We start from the raw sequence: 19,517 nt of genomic DNA on the forward strand, positions 1-19,517 counted from the left end.
GTATTTTAGTCAACATCTATTAGTAACTCACTTGTATTTTAGTCAACATCTGTTAGTAACTCACTTGTATTTTTTCAACATTTATTAGTAACTCACTTGTATTTATTCAACATCTATTAGTAACTCACTTGTATTTTAGTCAACATCTATTAGTAACTCACTTGTATTTTAGTCAACATCTGTTAGTAACTCACTTGTATTTTTTCAACATTTATTAGTAACTCACTTGTATTTATTCAACATCTATTAGTAACTCACATGTATTTTAGTCAACATCTGTTAGTAACTCACTTGTATTTTAGTCAACATCTATTAGTAACTCACTTGTATTTTAGTCAACATCTATTAGTAACTCACTTGTATTTTTTCAACATTTATTAGTAACTCACTTGTATTTATTCAACATCTATTAGTAACTCACTTGTATTTTAGTCAACATCTGTTAGTAACTCACTTGTATTTTAGTCAACATCTATTAGTAACTCACTTGTATTTTAGTCAACATCTGTTAGTAACTCACTTGTATTTTAGTCAACATCTATTAGTAACTCACTTGTATTTTTTCAACATTTATTAGTAACTCACTTGTATTTATTCAACATCTATTAGTAACTCACTTGTATTTTAGTCAACATCTGTTAGTAACTCACTTGTATTTTAGTCAACATCTGTTAGTAACTCACTTGTATTTTTTCAACATTTATTAGTAACTCACTTGTATTTATTCAACATCTATTAGTAACTCACTTGTATTTTAGTCAACATCTGTTAGTAACTCACTTGTATTTTAGTCAACATCTGTTAGTAACTCACTTGTATTTTAGTCAACATTTATTAGTAACTCACTTGAATTTTAGTCAACATCTATTAGTAACTCACTTGAATTTTAGTCAACATCTGTTAGTAACTCACTTGTATTTTAGTCAACATCTATTAGTAACTCACTTGAATTTTAGTCAACATCTATTAGTAACTCATCCTTATTTTATTCAACATCTATTAGTAACTCACTTGTATTTTATTCAACATCTATTAACTCACTTGTATTTATTCAACATCTATTAACTCACTTGTATTTATTCAACATCTATTAACTCACTTGTATTTATTCAACATCTGTTAGTAACTCACTTGTATTTTAGTCAACATCTATTAACTCACTTGTATTTATTCAACATCTATTAACTCACTTGTATTTATTCAACATCTATTAGTAACTCACTTGTATTTTAGTCAACATCTGTTAGTAACTCACTTGTATTTTAGTCAACATCTATTAGTAACTCACTTGTATTTATTCAACATCTATTAGTAACTCACTTGTATTTTATTCAACATCTATTAGTAACTCACTTGTATTTTAGTCAACATCTGTTAGTAACTCACTTGTATTTTAGTCAACATCTGTTAGTAACTCACTTGTATTTTAGTCAACATCTATTAGTAACTCACTTGTATTTTATTCAACATCTGTTAGTAACTCACTTGTATTTTAGTCAACATCTATTAGTAACTCACTTGAATTTTAGTCAACATCTATTAGTAACTCACTTGAATTTTAGTCAACATCTATTAGTAACTCACTTGTATTTTATTCAACATCTATTAGTAACTCACTTGTATTTTAGTCAACATCTATTAGTAACTCACTTGTATTTTAGTCAACATCTATTAGTAACTCACTTGTATTTTAGTCAACATCTATTAGTAACTCACTTGTATTTTATTCAACATCTGTTAGTAACTCACTTGTATTTTAGTCAACATCTATTAGTAACTCACTTGAATTTTAGTCAACATCTATTAGTAACTCACTTGTATTTTATTCAACATCTATTAGTAACTCACTTGTATTTTATCCAACATCTATTAGTAACTCACTTGTATTTTATTCAACATCTATTAACTCACTTGTATTTTAGTCAACATCTATTAGTAACTAACTTGTATTTATTCAACATCTATTAGTAACTCATCCTTATTTTATTCAACTATTAGTAACTCACTTGTATTTTATTCAACATCTATTGGTAACTCACTTGTATTTATTCAACATCTATTAATAACTCACTTGTATTTTAGTCAACATCTGTTAGTAACTCACTTGTATTTATTCAACAACTATTAGTAACTCACTTGTATTTTCAACATCTATTAGTAACTCACTTGTTTTTATTCAACATCTATTAATAACTCACTTGTATTTTAGTCAACATATGTTAGTAACTCACTTGTATTTTATTCAACATCTATCAGTAACTCACTTGTATTTTCAACATCTATTAGTAACTCACTTGTATTTTATTCAACATCTATCAGTAACTCACTTGTTTTTATTCAACATCTATTAGTAACTCACTTGTATTTTATTCAACATCTATTAGTAACTCACTTGTATTTTATTCAACATCTATTAGTAACTCACTTGTATTTTATTCAACATCTGTTAGTAACTCACTTGTATTTTATTCAACATCTATTTGTAACTCACTTGTATTTATTCAACATCTATTTGTAACTCACTTGTATTTATTCAACAACTATTGGTAACTCACTTGTATTTATTCAACATCTATCGGTAACTCACTTGTTTTTATTCAACATCTATTAGTAACTCACTTGTATTTTATTCAACATCTATTAGTAACTCACTTGTATTTTATTCAACATCTATTAGTAACTCACTTGTATTTTATTCAACATTAGTAACTCACTTGTATTTTATTCAACATCTGTTAGTAACTCACTTGTATTTATTCAACATCTATTTGTAACTCACTTGTATTTATTCAACAACTATTGGTAACTCACTTGTATTTTATTCAACATCTATTAGTAACTCACTTGTATTTTATTCAACATCTATTAGTAACTCTCTTGTATTTATTCAACAACTATTAGTAACTCACTTGTATTTTATTCAACATCTATTAGTAACTCACTTGTATTTATTCAACATCTATTAGTAACTGACTTGTATTTTCAACATCTATTAGTAACTCACTCGTTTTTATTCAACATCTATTAGTAACTCACTTGTATTTTCAACATCTATTAGTAACTCACTCGTTTTTATTCAACATCTATTAGTAACTCACTTGTTTTTATTCAACATCTATTAGTAACTCACTTGTATTTTATTCAACATCTGTTAGTAACTCACTTGTATTTTAGTCAACATCTGTTAGTAACTCACTTGTATTTTATTCAACATCTGTTAGTAACTCACTTGTATTTTAGTCAACATCTGTTAGTAACTCACTTGTATTTATTCAACAACTATTGGTAACTCACTTGTATTTATTCAACATCTATTTGTAACTCACTTGTATTTTATTCAACATCTAGTAGTAACTCACTTGTATTTTATTCAACATCTAGTAGTAACTCACTTGTATTTAATTCAACATCTATTAGAAACTCACTTGTATTTAATTCAAGATCTATTAGTAACTCAGCCTTATTTTATTCAACATCTATTAGTAACTCACTTGTATTTATTCAACATCTATTAATAACTCACTTGTATTTAATTCAACATCTATTAATAACTCACTTGTATTTATTCAACATCTATTAGAAACTCGTATTTTATTCAACATCTATAAGTAACTCACCCTTATTTTATTCAACATCTATTAGTAACTCACTTGTATTTTATTCAACATCTAGTAGTAACTCACTTGTATTTAATTCAACATCTATTAGAAACTCACTTGTATTTAATTCAAGATCTATTAGTAACTCAGCCTTATTTTATTCAACATCTATTAGTAACTCACTTGTATTTATTCAACATCTATTAATAACTCACTTGTATTTAATTCAACATCTATTAATAACTCACTTGTATTTATTCAACATCTATTAGAAACTCACTTGTATTTTATTCAACATCTATAAGTAACTCACCCTTATTTTATTCAACATCTATTAGTAACTCACTTGTATTTATTCAACATCTATTAATAACTCACTTGTATTTAATTCAACATCTATTAATAACTCACTTGTATTTATTCAACATCTATTAGAAACTCACTTGTATTTTATTCAACATCTAGTAGTATCTCACCCTTATTTTATTCAACATCTATTAGAAACTCACTTGTATTTAATTCAACATCTATTAATAACTCACTTGTATTTATTCAACATCTATTAGAAACTCACTTGTATTTTATTCAACATCTAGTAGTAACTCACTTGTGTTTATTCAACATTTATTAGTAACTCACCCTTATTTTATTCAACATCTATTAGTAACTCACTAGTATTTATTCAACATCTATTAGTAACTCACTTGTATTTTATTCAACATCTATAAGTAACTCACCCTTATTTTATTCAACATCTATTAGTAACTCACTTGTATTTAATTCAACATCTATTAGAAACTCACTTGTATTTATTCAACATCTATTAGAAACTCACTTGTATTTATTCAACATCTATTAGAAACTCACTTGTATTTATTCAACATCTATTAGAAACTCACTTGTATTTTATTCAACATCTATAAGTAACTCACCCTTATTTTATTCAACATCTATTAGTAACTCACTTGTATTTAATTCAACATCTATTAGAAACTCACTTGTATTTATTCAACATCTATTACAAACTCACTTGTGTTTTATTCAACATCTATTAATAACTCACTTGTATGTAATTCAACATCTATTAATAACTCACTTGTATTTATTCAACATCTATTAATAACTCACTTGTATTTAATTCAACATCTATTAGAAACTCACTTGTATTTATTCAACATCTATTAGAAACTCACCCTTATTTTATTCAACATCTATTAGAAACTCACTTGTATTTAATTCAACATCTATTAATAACTCACTTGTATTTAATTCAACATCTATTAGAAACTCACTTGTATTTTATTCAACATCTATAAGTAACTCACTTGTATTTTATTCAACATCTATAAGTAACTCACCCTTATTTTATTCAACATCTAGTAGTAACTCACCCTTATTTTATTCAACATCTATTGGTAACTCACTTGTATTTATTCAACATCTATTAATAACTCACTTGTATTTATTCAACATCTATTAGTAACTCACCCTTATTTTATTCAACATCTATTAATAACTCACTTGTATTTAATTCAACATCTATTAGTAACTCACTTGTATTTAATTCAACATCTATTAGAAACTCACTTGTATTTTATTCAACATCTATTAGTAACTCACCCTTATTTTATTCAACATCTATTAATAACTCACTTGTATTTATTCAACATCTATTAATAACTCACTTGTATTTAATTCAACATCTATTAGAAACTCACTTGTATTTTATTCAACATCTATAAGTAACTCACCCTTATTTTATTCAACATCTATTAGAAACTCACTTGTATTCAATTCAACATCTATTAATAACTCACTTGTATTTATTCAACATCTATTAGTAACTCACCCTTATTTTATTCAACATCTATTAGAAACTCACTTGTATTTATTCAACATCTATTAATAACTCACTTGTATTTAATTCAACATCTATTAGAAACTCACTTGTATTTATTCAACATCTATTAGAAACTCACTTGTATTTTATTCAACATCTATTAGTAACTCACCCTTATTTTATTCAACATCTATTAATAACTCACTTGTATTTAATTCAACATATATTAATAACTCACTTGTATTTATTCAACATATATTAATAACTCACTTGTATTTATTCAACATCTATTAGAAACTCACTTGTATTTAATTCAACATCTATTTTAATAACTCACTTGTATTTTATTCAACATCTATCAGTAACTCATTTGTATTTTATTCAACATCTATTAGTAACTCACTTTTATTTTATTCAACATCTATTAGTAACTCACTTTTATTTTATTCAACATCTATTAGTAACTCACTTGTATTTTATTCAACATCTATAAGTAACTCACTTTTATTTTATTCAACATCTATTAGTAACTCACTTTTATTTTATTCAACATCTATTAGTAACTCACTTGTATTTTGTTCAACATCTATTAGAAACTCACTTGTATTTAATTCAAGATCTATTAGCAACTCAGCCTTATTTTATTCAACTATTAGTAACTCACTAGTATTTTAGTCAACATCTATTAGTAACTCACCCTTATTTTATTCAACATCTATTAGTAACTCACTAGTATTCAACATCTATTAGTAACTCACTTGTATTTTGTTCAACATCTATTAGTAACTCACTTGTATTTATTCAACATCCATTAATAACTCACTTGTATTTTATTCAACATCTATTAGTAACTCACTAGTATTTAATTCAACATCTATTAGTAACTCACTTGTATTTTAGTCAACATCTATTCGTAACTCACTTGTATTTTATTCAACATCTATTAGTAACTCACTTGTATTTAATTCAACATCTATTAGTAACTCACTTGTATTTTATTCAACATCTATTAATAACTCACTCGTATTTATTCAACATCTATTAGTAACTCACTTGTATTTTATTCAACATCTATTAGTAACTCACCCTTATTTTATTCAACTATTAGTAACTCACTTGTATTTATTCAACATCTATTAATAACTCACTTGTATTTAATTCAACATCTATTAGTAACTCACTTGTATTTTATTCAACATCTATTAGTAACTCACCCTTATTTTATTCAACTATTAGTAACTCACTTGTATTTATTCAACATCTATTAATAACTCACTTGTATTTAATTCAACATCTATTAGTAACTCACTTGTATTTTATTCAACATCTATTAGTAACTCACCCTTATTTTATTCAACTATTAGTAACTCACTTGTATTTATTCAACATCTATTAATAACTCACTTGTATTTAATTCAACATCTATTAGTAACTCACCCTTATTTTATTCAACATCTATCCGTAACTCACTTGTATTTTATTCAACATCTATTAGTAACTCAGCCTTATTTTATTCAACTATTAGTAACTCAGCCTTATTTTATTCAACTATTAGTAACTCACTTGTATGTTAGTCAACATCTATTAGTAACTCACCCTTATTTTATTTAACTATTAGTAACTCACTTGTATTTTATTCAACATCCATTAATAACTCACTTGTATTTTATTCAACATCTATTAGTAACTCACCCTTATTTTATTTAACTATTAGTAACTCACTTGTATTTATTCAACATCTATTAGTAACTCACCCTTATTTTATTCAACATCTATCCGTAACTCACTTGTATTTTATTCAACATCCATTAATAACTCACTTGTATTTTATTCAACATCTATTAGTAACTCACCCTTATTTTATTCAACATCTATCCGTAACTCACTTGTATTTTATTCAACATCCATTAATAACTCACTTGTATTTTATTCAACATCTATTAGTAACTCACCCTTATTTTATTTATCTATTAGTAACTCACTTGTATTTAATTCAACATCTATTAGTAACTCACTTGTATTTTATTCAACATCTATTAATAACTCACTTGTATTTTATTCAACATCCATTAATAACTCACTTGTATTTTATTCAACATCTATTAGTAACTCACCCTTATTTTATTTAACTATTAGTAACTCACTTGTATTTTATTCAACATCTATTAGTAACTCACCCTTATTTTATTCAACATCTATCCGTAACTCACTTGTATTTTATTCAACATCCATTAATAACTCACTTGTATTTTATTCAACATCTATTAGTAACTCACCCTTATTTTATTTAACTATTAGTAACTCACTTGTATTTATTCAACATCTATTAATAACTCACTTGTATTTATTCAACATCTATTAGTAACTCACCCTTATTTTATTCAACTATTAATAACTCACTTGTATTTATTCAACATCTATTAATAACTCACTTGTATTTAATTCAACATCTATTAGTAACTCACCCTTATTTTATTCAACATCTATCCGTAACTCACTTGTATTTTATTCAACATCTATTAGTAACTCAGCCTTATTTTATTCAACTATTAGTAACTCAGCCTTATTTTATTCAACTATTAGTAAATCACTTGTATGTTAGTCAACATCTATTAGTAACTCACCCTTATTTTATTCAACTATTAGTAACTCACTTGTATTTATTCAACATCTATTAGTAACTCAGCCTTATTTTATTCAACTATTAGTAACTCACTTGTATTTATTCAACATCTATTAGTAACTCACCCTAACTCACCCTTATTTTATTCAACTATTAGTAACTCACTTGTATTTATTCAACATCTATTAGTAACTCAGCCTTATTTTATTCAACTATTAGTAACTCACTTGTATTTATTCAACATCTATTAGTAACTCACCCTTATTTTATTTAACTATTAGTAACTCACTTGTATTTATTCAAAATCTATTAGTAACTCACTTGTATTTATTCAACATCTATTAGTAACTCACCCTAACTCACCCTTATTTTATTCAACTATTAGTAACTCACTTGTATTTATTCAACATCAGTTAGTAACGCACTTGTATTTTTATAATACATTTTTTTAAATTCCTTCAATGAGAATTTCTGGATTTTTTTTTTCACATTCTGTCTCTCACAGTTGAAGTGTTTTAATGATGAAAATTACAGACCTCTGTCATCATTTTAAGCGGGAGAATTTGTACCATTGGTGGCTGACTAAATACTTTATAACCAAACCTGTATACAATCATGCTTTCAAAATAAACCTGGGCCAACCTGTGCACTGTCGATAGGGAACACCTGATCTGTTACAAGCAATTATTTGGCGTACCTTTAGTTGGAACCCGAGTGCAACACTTACCCCCATCCATCCATTTCCTACCGCTTGTTCCTTTTGGGGATCACTGGAGCTTATCTCAGCTGGCATTCGGGCGGTGCAACACTTACCGCATGCTTCAAAATGTTCCATCTCTAAGTTGGGAGACACCCAGAGTGGCCTTTCAGATTCTTGGGGTGGCATCCTTGGCCACCCCGAAACACACCACCATACCAACCTAACCTAAGGCACAAAAAAAGTGTTAAAATGTATTTATCTGTTTTCAGACACACAACCATTACCTTTTGTTGTTTTATTTGGTTCCTCCTTTTATTTATTTTTTCTTCAACTTTCTCATCCTTGACCGGTTTTGGCCCAAGCAGAATACATACCAGAAATCCTCCAGTTGCTAAACGGCTGCTCTGCCATCTGCACAAAACTAAATATAACAAAATACATACTGACAAATATGAACTACGTAGTACCCAACTTTTGCAGAAGCATACATTGTTTATTGCATAAAGGTCTGGGGACATATGTATAAAACAATAACAAAACAATATTCATGTTACAAAAGAGAGTAATAAAGATAATAGAATGGATTATGGCCACCCAACAAATGATTCATAAATTCACATTTCAAAATTGTACAAGAGACAACTGCTCAAATTATGTATGAAGTAAATAATATGCTTCCAGAAGATGTTTCAGATGTGAACCAGTAAATATGAACTAAGAGGGATTTATGTGTACTCAAAAGCAAAGGTATGAACACATGTAAAACAAATATGTACATCATATAAAGAAGTTCATACATAGAAACATTTACAATTAGAAATGAAAATATTTAACACATTATTTCAAAAACATACATAAAACACCATTATGAAAAGGTATATAGGTGAACTATGAATATTTATAGACACATAAAATATGTTTTGTACTGTTATTTCACCTTTTCAGTTTTTTTAAAAAAAAATAAAAGTACGGCATAGCTCGGTTGGTAGAGCGACCGTGCCAGCAACTTGAGGGTTGCAGGTTCGATTCCTGCTTCCGCCATCCTAGTCACTGCCGTTGTGCCCTTGGGCAAGACACTTTACCCACCTGCTCCCAGTGCCACCCACACTGGTTTAAATGTAACTTAGATATTGGGTTTCACTATGTAAAGCGCTTTGAGTCACTAGAGAAAAGCGCTATATAAATATAATTCACTTCACTTCACATATTGCTGTATATTAATGCAAGTTTTGTCGGAATATTTCAAATCCTGCATCTTCATTTGCTGCTGCTGTTCTCACCAGCACACTTGTGTTTCTTACACTGGGACTTAGAAGAGAATCTTTCACCACACACACTGCAACTCAACACTTTCTCTCCAGTGTGTGTATTCATGTGTGCTACAAGCTTTGATCGTTCACAAAATCCTTTATTGCAGCTTGAGCAGGAAAACGGTTTCTCACCAGTGTGCGTTCGCATGTGTATTTTCACATGTGGACTTTGTGAAAACCTTTTACCGCAAATTGAACACATAAAAGGTTTTTCTCTGGTGTGTATTCTCATGTGCACAATGAAATTGCTACTTTTTGCAAAACCTTTACCACAGATTGAACAGGTAAAAGGTTTTTCTCCCGTGTGTATCCTCATGTGCACTTTCAAATGTTTACCATGTGCAAAAACTTTACCACAGATTGAACAGGAAAACGGTTTTTCTCCAGTATGGATTCCCATGTGTACTTTCAGACTTGAACTTCTTGTAAAACTTTTGCCACAGGTTGAACAAGAAAAGGGTTTTTCACCACTGTGTTTTCTCATGTGTATATTTAGACAATCCTTTTGTACAAAAGCTTTACCGCATATAGAACAGGAAAAAGGTTTTTCCCCAGTATGTATTCTCATGTGTACTTTAAAATTTGAACTCGTTGTGAAACTTTTACCACAGATTGAACAAGAAAATAGGTTTTCCCCACTGTGTTTCCTCATGTGTATTTTTAAACAATGCTTTTGTACAAAAGTTTTACCACATACTGAACAGAAAAAAGGTTTTTCTCCGGTGTGCGTTCTCTTGTGGACGTTCAACACATTTTTCCGTGCAAATCTCTTACCACATTCCGTGCAGGAAAAATATTTTTCTCCGGTGTGTGTTCTCATGTGTTCTTTCAGAAGACTTGGGTATTTAAACGTTTTGTCGCAGTGAGAACACGTCAGGTGTGTGTTGTCGGCGCGACACGTCTTATCGTCTTTAGAGTCTTCATCATCAGTGTCAGGAGAGTGTGACGTTGTGTCCTCACTATCTGATAGTGGAGCTAAGAGCTTGTCTGCTTGTGATCCTCCACAGTGGTCTCCATCAGCTTCTGTTGTCATGTGTTGAGTTGAGCTGCTGCTTGGAGGCTCCCCCCCTCCCCTCTCCTCACTCTCACCTTTGACCTCATCATCTTCACTCTTCACAATCACACTAATCACTGGGAACTCCTCCAACCATTTGACCTCATCATCTTCACTCTTTACAGGGACACCAGTCACTGGGAACTCCTCCAGTCCTTCAAGATGCTCTCCCTCCTGGCTGATGCTGTGTTCCGCCTCTTCTTTTTTAATGTGAGGAGTCTGTAGCTCCGCATCTTCCTCCCTAATGTGGGAGGGCTGTGGGTCCTCCGTCACCATCCTGAAGCTCCACTTCTGCTGCTCAGGGAGAAGATGTTCACCATCATCTTCACTCTTCACAGGGACACCAGTCACTGGCATCTTGGTGACATCAACCTCCTCCAGTCCTTCAAAATGCTCTCCCCCCTGACTGATGCTGTGTTCCTCCTCTTCCTCTTTAAAATGAGGGGTGAGTGGGTCCTTTGTTCCCTTTTGAATGTAAGGAGTCTGTGGTGCCTCACCTTCCTTTTTAATGAGGGAGTGCTGTGGTTCCTCCTGCTCCATCCTGAAGCTCCACTCCTGTTGCAGATGTTTGCAGGACACTGGAAGACAAACATGCTTTAAAAACTCAGTCACATGATCCATTCAGTACATTTACATACCTGTACTAAAAGAAAATTCAGATACTGTATGAACTGTCCAAATATCTACGTGGGGGCAAGGGCAGGTGTGTTTTTCGGTGCCTTGCTATAAAGTTAAAAGTACCCATGATTGACACACACACACTAGGTGTGGCGAAATTATTCTATGCATTTGACCCATCACCCTTGATCACCCCCTGGGAGGTGAGGGGAGCAGTGAGGAGCAGTGAGTTTGAGTGAATCTTTGTGTGTTTTCATGCCTGATTTCTTTTGATCTTAAAGGGGAACATTATCAGCAGACCTATGTAAGCGTCAATATATACCTTGATGGTGCAGAAAAAAGACCATCTATTTTTTTAACCGATTTCCGAACTCTAAATGGGTGAATTTTGGCGAATTAAACGCCTTTCTGTTTATCTCGCTGGAGGCGATGACGTCAGAATGTGACGTCGCCGAGGTAACACACCCACCATTTTCATTTTCAACACATTACAAACACCGTGTCTCAGCTCTGTTATTTTCCGTTTTTTTGACAATTTTTTGGAACCTTGGAGACATCATGCCTCGTCGGTGTGTTGTCGGAGGGTGTAACAACACTAACAGGGAGGGATTCAAGTTGCACCACTGGCCCGAAGATGCCAAAGTGTCTGCCGCCAGACCCCCATTGAATGTACCAGAGTGTCTCCACATTTTACCGGCGATGCTAAGACAGACATGGCACAGAGATGTATGGATAACCTGCAGATGCATTTGCAACGATAGTCAACGAAATCACAAAGGTGAGTTTTGTTGATGTTGACTGCCAGCTAATCGATGCTAACATGCTATGCTATTTGAGGCTAACATGCTATGTACTGGCGGTGCTAAAGCAGACATGGCACAGAGATGTATGGATAACCTGCAGATGCATTTGCAACTATATTACGTTTCCTTCCACCCACATTTAATGCGAAAAAACCACTTACCAATCGACGGATTTAAGTTGCTCCAGTGTCACGAGATGCGAAAGTCCTGATCGTTTGGTCCGCACATTTTACCGGCGATGCTAACGCAGCTATTCGGCCATGCTATGGCTATGAATAGCGTCAATAGCTTCAGTTTCTTCTTCAATATTTTCATACTCCAACCATCTGTTTCAATACATGCGTAATCTGTTGAATCGCTTAAGTCGCTGAAATCCGAGTTTGAATCCGAGCTAATGTCGCTATATCTTGCTGTGGTATTTGTTTGTTTACATTGGCAGCACTGTATGACGTCACAGGGAAATGGCCAGTGTCTTCGCAGAGAGCCGACAATAAGGCACTTTAAAGCTTTATTTTGGGATATTTGGAAAAATTTGGAAAAAAACTTCCCAAAATACAACAAGCCACTGGGAACTGATTTTTATTGTTTTTAACCCTTTTGAAAATGTGATAATGTTCCCCTTTAAGTGAAAAGTGTTTTTAGTTATTGTATTGTACATCCTGAGCAACGGAGCTCCTGCTTTTCGCTGGTTTGTGCTTAATTCTCACGTCCAAGAATCCAATACACTTCGTACCTACTACTGCAGCTCAGTAACCTGAATCAAATCATTCAGCTGAAATAATTGAAATAATCGGACTTTAGGAGGAGTTAAGAAAAGGAAATGTGGGAAAAGAGGTGAAACCTGGCTGCCCGGATCTGAACCAGAGTGGTGTTTTGTATTGGACTTTTGTGCTCGTCACAGATTGTCCAAAACCAACACCATGTTCAAACATAAGGGTGTCCATATGTGCACTTGGCACCAGGACACCCTAGGCCGCAGTTCCATGATCGACTTTGTAGTTGTGTCATCGGATTTGCGGCCTCGTGTTTTGGACACTTGGGTGAACAGAGGGGCGGAGCTTTCTACCGATCACCACCTGGCGGTGAGTTGGCTGCGATGGTGGGGGAGGATGCCGGACAGACCTGGCAGGCCCAAACGCATTGTGAGGGTCTGCTGGGAACACCTGGTACAGTCTCCTGTCAGAGAGTTTTAATTCCCGCTTCCGGGAGAACTTTGAACATGTCACGAAGGAGGCGTTGGACATTGAGTCCGAGTGGACCATGTTCCGCACCTCTAGTGTCGAGGTGGCCGATTGGAGCTGTGGCCGCAAGGTAGTTGGTGCCTGTCGTGGCGGTAATCCTAGAAAACCGTTGGTGGACACCGGCGGTGAGGGATGCCGTCAAGCTGAAGAAGGAGTCCTATCGGGTAGTTTTGACTCATAGGACTCCGGAGGCAGCGGACAGGTACCGACAGGTACCGACAGACCAAGCGGTGTACGGCTTCAGCGATCGCGGAGGCAAAAACTCGGACATGGGAGGACTTCAGGGAAGCCATGGAAAAGGACTTCCGAATGGCTTCACAGCGATTCTGGACCACCACTTGCTGCCTCAGGAAGGGGAAGCAGTGCACTGTCAACACCGTGTATGGTGTGGATGGTGTTCTGCGGATGTTGTGGATTGGTGGAGGGAATACTTCAAAGACCTCCTCAATCCCACCAACACGTCTTCCTATGAGGAAGCAGTGCCTGAAGAATCGGTGGTGGGCTCTCCTATTTCTGGGGCTGAGGTTGCCGAGGTAGTTAAAAATCTCCTCGGTGGCAAGGCCCCGGGGGCGGATGAGACCCGCCCAGGGTTCAGAGTTCCTTATGGCTCTGGATGCTGTGGGGCTGTCTTGGTTGACAAGACTGCTGCATCGCGTGGACATCGGGGGCGGCACCTCTGGATTGGCAGACCCGCCTGCAGTCCAGACATGTCTCCCATCGAAAATGTGTGCCGCATTTTGAAGCGTAAAATACGACTGAAGCTCTACATAAAACAAGAATGGGAAATAATTCCACTTTCAAAGCTTCAACAATTAATTTCCTCAGTTCCCAAACGTTTATTGAGTGTTGTTAAAAGAAAAGGTGATGTAACACAGTGGTGAACATGCCCTTTCCCAACTACTTTGGCACGTGTTGCAGCCATGAAATTCAAAGTTAATTATTATTTGCAAAAAAAAAAAAAAAGTTTATGGGTTTGACCATCAAACATCTTGTCTTTGTAGTGCATTCAATTGAATATGGGTTGAAAATGATTTGGAAATCATTTAATTCCGTTTATATTTACATTTAACACAATTTCCCAACTCATATGGAAACGGGATGTATATGATTATTAACAAAGCCAATTTAAAACAGGTTGCTGACTGACATATGCAGTAGAACACTACATACTTTTCCGTTGTATTATTTTATCAAAACTATTATTAATCTAAAACGATAACTTAATGTTACTATCTGGTTTTTGCTCCCATATTTCCCGAGTTGAACTCAAAGAGGTAAACCTTTTAACTATATATACAAAAGACCTATTCCTCGCAAACATTGTTCACAAATCTGTCAAAATCTGTGTTAGTGAGCATTTCTTATTTGACAAGATGATCCAATCCTTTGTTCGCAAATCGGTCTGAATCTGTGTTAGTGAGCATTTCTTCTTTGACTAGATGATCCAATCCATTGTTCACAAATCAGTCTAAATCTGTGTTAGTTAGCATTTCATCTTTGGCAAGATAAGCAATCCCACCTCACAGGTGTGGCCTATCAAGTTGCTGATGAAACAGCATGATTACTGCACAGGTATGCCACAAATGCCACTCTGAAACATGCCGTTTCATCACACAGTACAATGTACAATCCACATTTGTTTATGTAACATGTAATTCCAGTCGCCATGCAGTAACGTTATTTGTTGTGTTTAAATAAAAACAGTGAGGGAAGAGTGGATCGTGAGATCGACAGGCGGATCGGTGCGGCGTCTTCAGTAATGCGGACGCTGTATCGATCCGTTGTGGTGAAGAAGGAGCTGAGCCGGAAGGCAAAGCTCTCAATTTACCGCTCGATCTACGTTCCCATCCTCACCTACGGTCATGAGTTTTGGGTCATGACCGAAAGGACAAGATCACGGGTACAAGCGGCCCAAATTAGTTTCGTCCGCCAGGAGGCGGGTCTCTCCCTTAGAGATAGGACGAGAAGCTCAAAGTAAAGCCGCTCCTCCTCCACACTTAGAGGAGCCAGATGAGGTGTTTCGGGCATCTGCTCATGATGCCACCCGAACGCCTACCTGGGGAGGTGTTTGGGGCACGTCCGAGCGGAAGACTCAGGACAAGTTGGGAAGACTATGTCTCCCGGCTGGCCTGAGAACGCCTCAGGATGTTGTTTTTGACAACCATCTTACATTTAGTCTTAGTCTTTTGGACTAAAATGCTTATTAGTTTTAGTCACATTTTAGTCACTGTTATATGAGATAGTTTTAGTCGACGAAAACTCAAAAGGGTTTTAGTCTAGTTTTAGTCGATGAAAAGTCAAAAAGGTTTTAGTCCAAAACAAAAAAAAAGAATAAAAAGTATAATATAAGTATAGTCTTTTAACAAATTAATTTAGGTCAGAAAGTATTTGAGATGGGCTTCACGGTGGCAGAGGGGTTAGTGCGTCTGCCTCACAATACGAAGGTCCTGCAGTCCTGGGTTCAATTCCAGGCTGAGGATCTTTCTGTGTGGAGTTTGCATGTTCTCCCCGTGAATGCGTGGGTTCCCTCCGAGTACTCCGGCTTCCTCCCACCTCCAAAGACATGCACCTGGGGATAGGTTGATTGGCAACACCAAATTGGCCCTAGTGTGTGAATGTGAGTGTGAATGTTGTCTGTCTATCTGTGTTGGCCCTGCGATGAGGTGGCGACTTGTCCAGGGTGTACCCCGCCTTCCGCCCGATTGTAGCTGAGATAGGCGCCAGCGCCCCCCGCAACCCCGAAAGGGAACAAGCGGTAGAAAATGGATGGATGGAAGTATTTGAGATTGCTGTCGGGCAGTGTCACACAGCAGATCTATAACAGTTCGAGATGCTACCTCAGTAGAAGCATTTAAGTCTCATCTTAAAACTCATCTGTATACTCTAGCCTTTAAATAGACCTCCTTTTTAGACCAGTTGATCTGCCGCTTCTTTTCTTTCTCCTATGTCCCCCCCTCCCTTGTGGAGGGGGTCCGGTCCGATGACCATGGATGAAGTACTGACTGTCCAGAGTCGAGACCCAGGATGGACCGCTCGTCGGGACCCAGGATGGACCGCTCGCCTGTATCGGTTGGGGACATCTCTACGCTGCTGATCCGCTTGAGATGGTTTCCTGTGGACGGGACTCTCACTGCTGTCTTGGAGCCACTATGGATTGAACTTTCACAGTATCATGTTAGACCCGCTCGACATCCATTGCTTTCGGTCCCCTAGAGGGGGGGGGTTGCCCACATCTGAGGTCCTCTCCAAGGTTTCTCATAGTCAGCATTGTCGCTGGCGTCCCACTGAATGTGAATTCTCCCTGCCCACTGGGTGTGAGTTTTCCTTGCCCTTTTGTGGGTTCTTCCGAGGATGTTGTAGTCGTAATGATTTGTGCAGTCCTTTGAGACATTTGTGATTTGGGGCTATATAAATAAACATTGATTGATTGATTGATGATTGAAGTTCAACCCATTGTAAGCTTGTCACAAATAATAACAATAAAAGGAATGGTTTTAGACCTATAAAGTTTCCACCCAACAGCAAATTTCTGATCCAAGGATTGTGTATTACACACAGATAAAGTGGTAACAGGGAAATCAAAGTTCATTACTCCAAAAAACAAAAACATTCTACTTCAGCAATTGTGGCTTTAATTCTCAGAATTTGTTAAAGTACAATGAACATAAACATGCCCAAAATATGAGTGATGGATGAGGAACACATGCTCAACTTGGCCCTGTCTGCCAGTGCAATTATAACAAATATCACACAACCCCACTTTATCTTTAATTTGTGCAAACCATGAAATAAAAACAATCAATTAATTCCTGAGGTACAGTGAGGTAGGTTGTAAATTATACCAGAGAGTTATACTGTACATACTTAAAAGTATGAAACAAACATGTTCTTAAGTTTTTTGGAACAAAATGGACCACCCTGTAAATACTGTAAACACTAGTCAATTCAATAAATAAAAACAATGTTTAATATGAATTAGAGGAGGGTTTGTCTCATAACAAGAACCAACTTGATATCACAATCACATATCTGTATCTGTACTAATAAAGCTAGCAGACTCTACGTATAACAGTAACTGGACCTGTTTAACATGTTAGGTGCTGACAGAAGTACTCACAAAGAGATAACCACACCGTCACTGAATATAAACATGCTGCTAAAGTAATGAATTGACGTTAGCGTAACAAAAGCTAACTTTAGCCTGAAGTTAGCAGCCCATTTGCGCCAGGAGTATGTGGAAAACATACGAATGTATTAGCTTACTATCAATCAATCAATCAATCAATGTTTACTTATATAGCCCTAAATCAGCAGCGCAGAGATGTCCCCAGCCGATACACAGGCGAGCAGTACATGGCCACCGGATCGGACCGGACCCCCTCCACAGGGGAGAGTGGGACATAGAAGAAAAAGAAAAGAAACAGCAGATCAACTGGTCTAAAAAGGGAGTCTATTTAAAGGCTAGAGTATACAAATGAGTTTTAAGGTCAGACTTAAATGCTTCTACTGAGGTGGCATCTCGAACTGTTACCGGGAGGGCATTCCAGAGTACTGGAGCCCGAACGGAAAACGCTCTATAGCCCGCAGACTTTTTTTGGGCTTTGGGAATCACTAATAAGCCGGAGTCCTTTGAAGGCAGATTTCTTGCCGGGACATATGGTACAATACAATCGGCAAGATAGGATGGAGCTAGACCGTGTAGTATTTTATACGTAAGTAGTAAAACCTTAAAGTCACATCTTAAGTGCACAGGAAGCCAGTGCAGGTATATATGTATGTATATATGTATATAAAGGTATATACAGTACAGGCGTAATGTGATCAAACTTTCTTGTTCTTGTCAAAAGTCTAGCAGCCGCATTTATCGATTTTCTTAACAGCATTTGTAACTTTTCTTCGAAAAAATCTCCTTGTGGCGAGCCTTGAGGTTGGTCGTATTTTTTTTTGTGCATATTTTGTGGCCACATTTGTCACCGTCTTCCTTCACAATACACTCTGTTATATGCTGGATTATATTTAAAATACACCCATATGTCGTCTCTACGTCTTTAACCACAGAGCCAACTGCCGCCGCCGCCATCACGGTCCAATGCCTGATGAGTAACAACAATGTGACGTGTTGAGCACGTTGTGTGCTGCACGCCAGTTGGTGGGCGTGACCAAACAAGGATAGAATGCAGCAGCAGATACTTCTTAGGTTTTAAATGACACACACACAATAAACAGAAATGTCATGCATTTTAAACGTCTGACAGATTAACCACTAACATTTTCGTCCGTTCTCGTCTCGTCAACGAAAACTCACGCACGTCTCGTCATGTTTCGTCATCAGAGAGACATGTTCATCTCGTCACCGTCTCGTTATCGTCATGAAAAAAAAGTGCCGTCGACGAAATGAGTTCGTCGTCGTCATCGTTGACGAAAACAACACTGCTGCCTAAGCTTCCCTGCTTAGGCTGCTGCCCCCGCGACTCGACTTAGGATAAGCCGGAGAAAATGGTCGGAAATAAAAACAGGTAATACTATTTCCATAACCAGCTATTTTACTTTCACTTTTTGACAATACTCTTCTGTAATGTAACGTTCTGAATGCATGCATGAAGCAGTGACCGTCTTATATGACCCTGCAGTCTTCCCGTAGCGTGCGCACAAATGTTGCGCAGTGTAGTCCATGGAAACTCACGCAGTGTTGCAATGTGCTTGATTTAACTCATCCACCCACTTAACTT

At 35.5% G+C, this 19,517-nt stretch overlaps 3 protein-coding genes and 1 pseudogene across 4 annotated transcripts in view; 3 read left to right on the plus strand and 1 right to left on the minus strand.

The window, feature by feature from the left end:
* The window catches only part of LOC133542303 (uncharacterized), a 32,726-nt pseudogene extending 21,389 nt beyond the window's left edge, over positions 1-11,337 (plus strand).
* The window catches only part of LOC133542447 (gastrula zinc finger protein XlCGF57.1-like), a 130,771-nt gene that overhangs the window by 27,850 nt on the left and 83,404 nt on the right, over positions 1-19,517 (plus strand). The window lies entirely within an intron of this gene.
* Positions 1-19,517, plus strand: part of LOC133542532 (oocyte zinc finger protein XlCOF20-like) — a 69,312-nt gene that overhangs the window by 23,646 nt on the left and 26,149 nt on the right. The gene's annotated exons all lie outside the window — the stretch shown is intronic.
* The window catches only part of LOC133542454 (zinc finger protein OZF-like), a 15,022-nt gene continuing 5,224 nt past the window's right edge, over positions 9,720-19,517 (minus strand). For both annotated transcript variants that reach the window (XM_061886597.1, XM_061886598.1), the window contains one exon: positions 9,720-11,704. In XM_061886597.1, the coding sequence (XP_061742581.1) occupies positions 10,020-11,704 (1,685 nt within the window). In that variant the 3' untranslated portion in view covers positions 9,720-10,019. The remainder of the gene's footprint in view (positions 11,705-19,517) is intronic.

Source organism: Nerophis ophidion, linkage group LG24, assembly GCF_033978795.1.
Source record: "Nerophis ophidion isolate RoL-2023_Sa linkage group LG24, RoL_Noph_v1.0, whole genome shotgun sequence".
In the NCBI taxonomy this organism is placed as follows: Eukaryota; Metazoa; Chordata; class Actinopteri; order Syngnathiformes; family Syngnathidae; genus Nerophis; species Nerophis ophidion.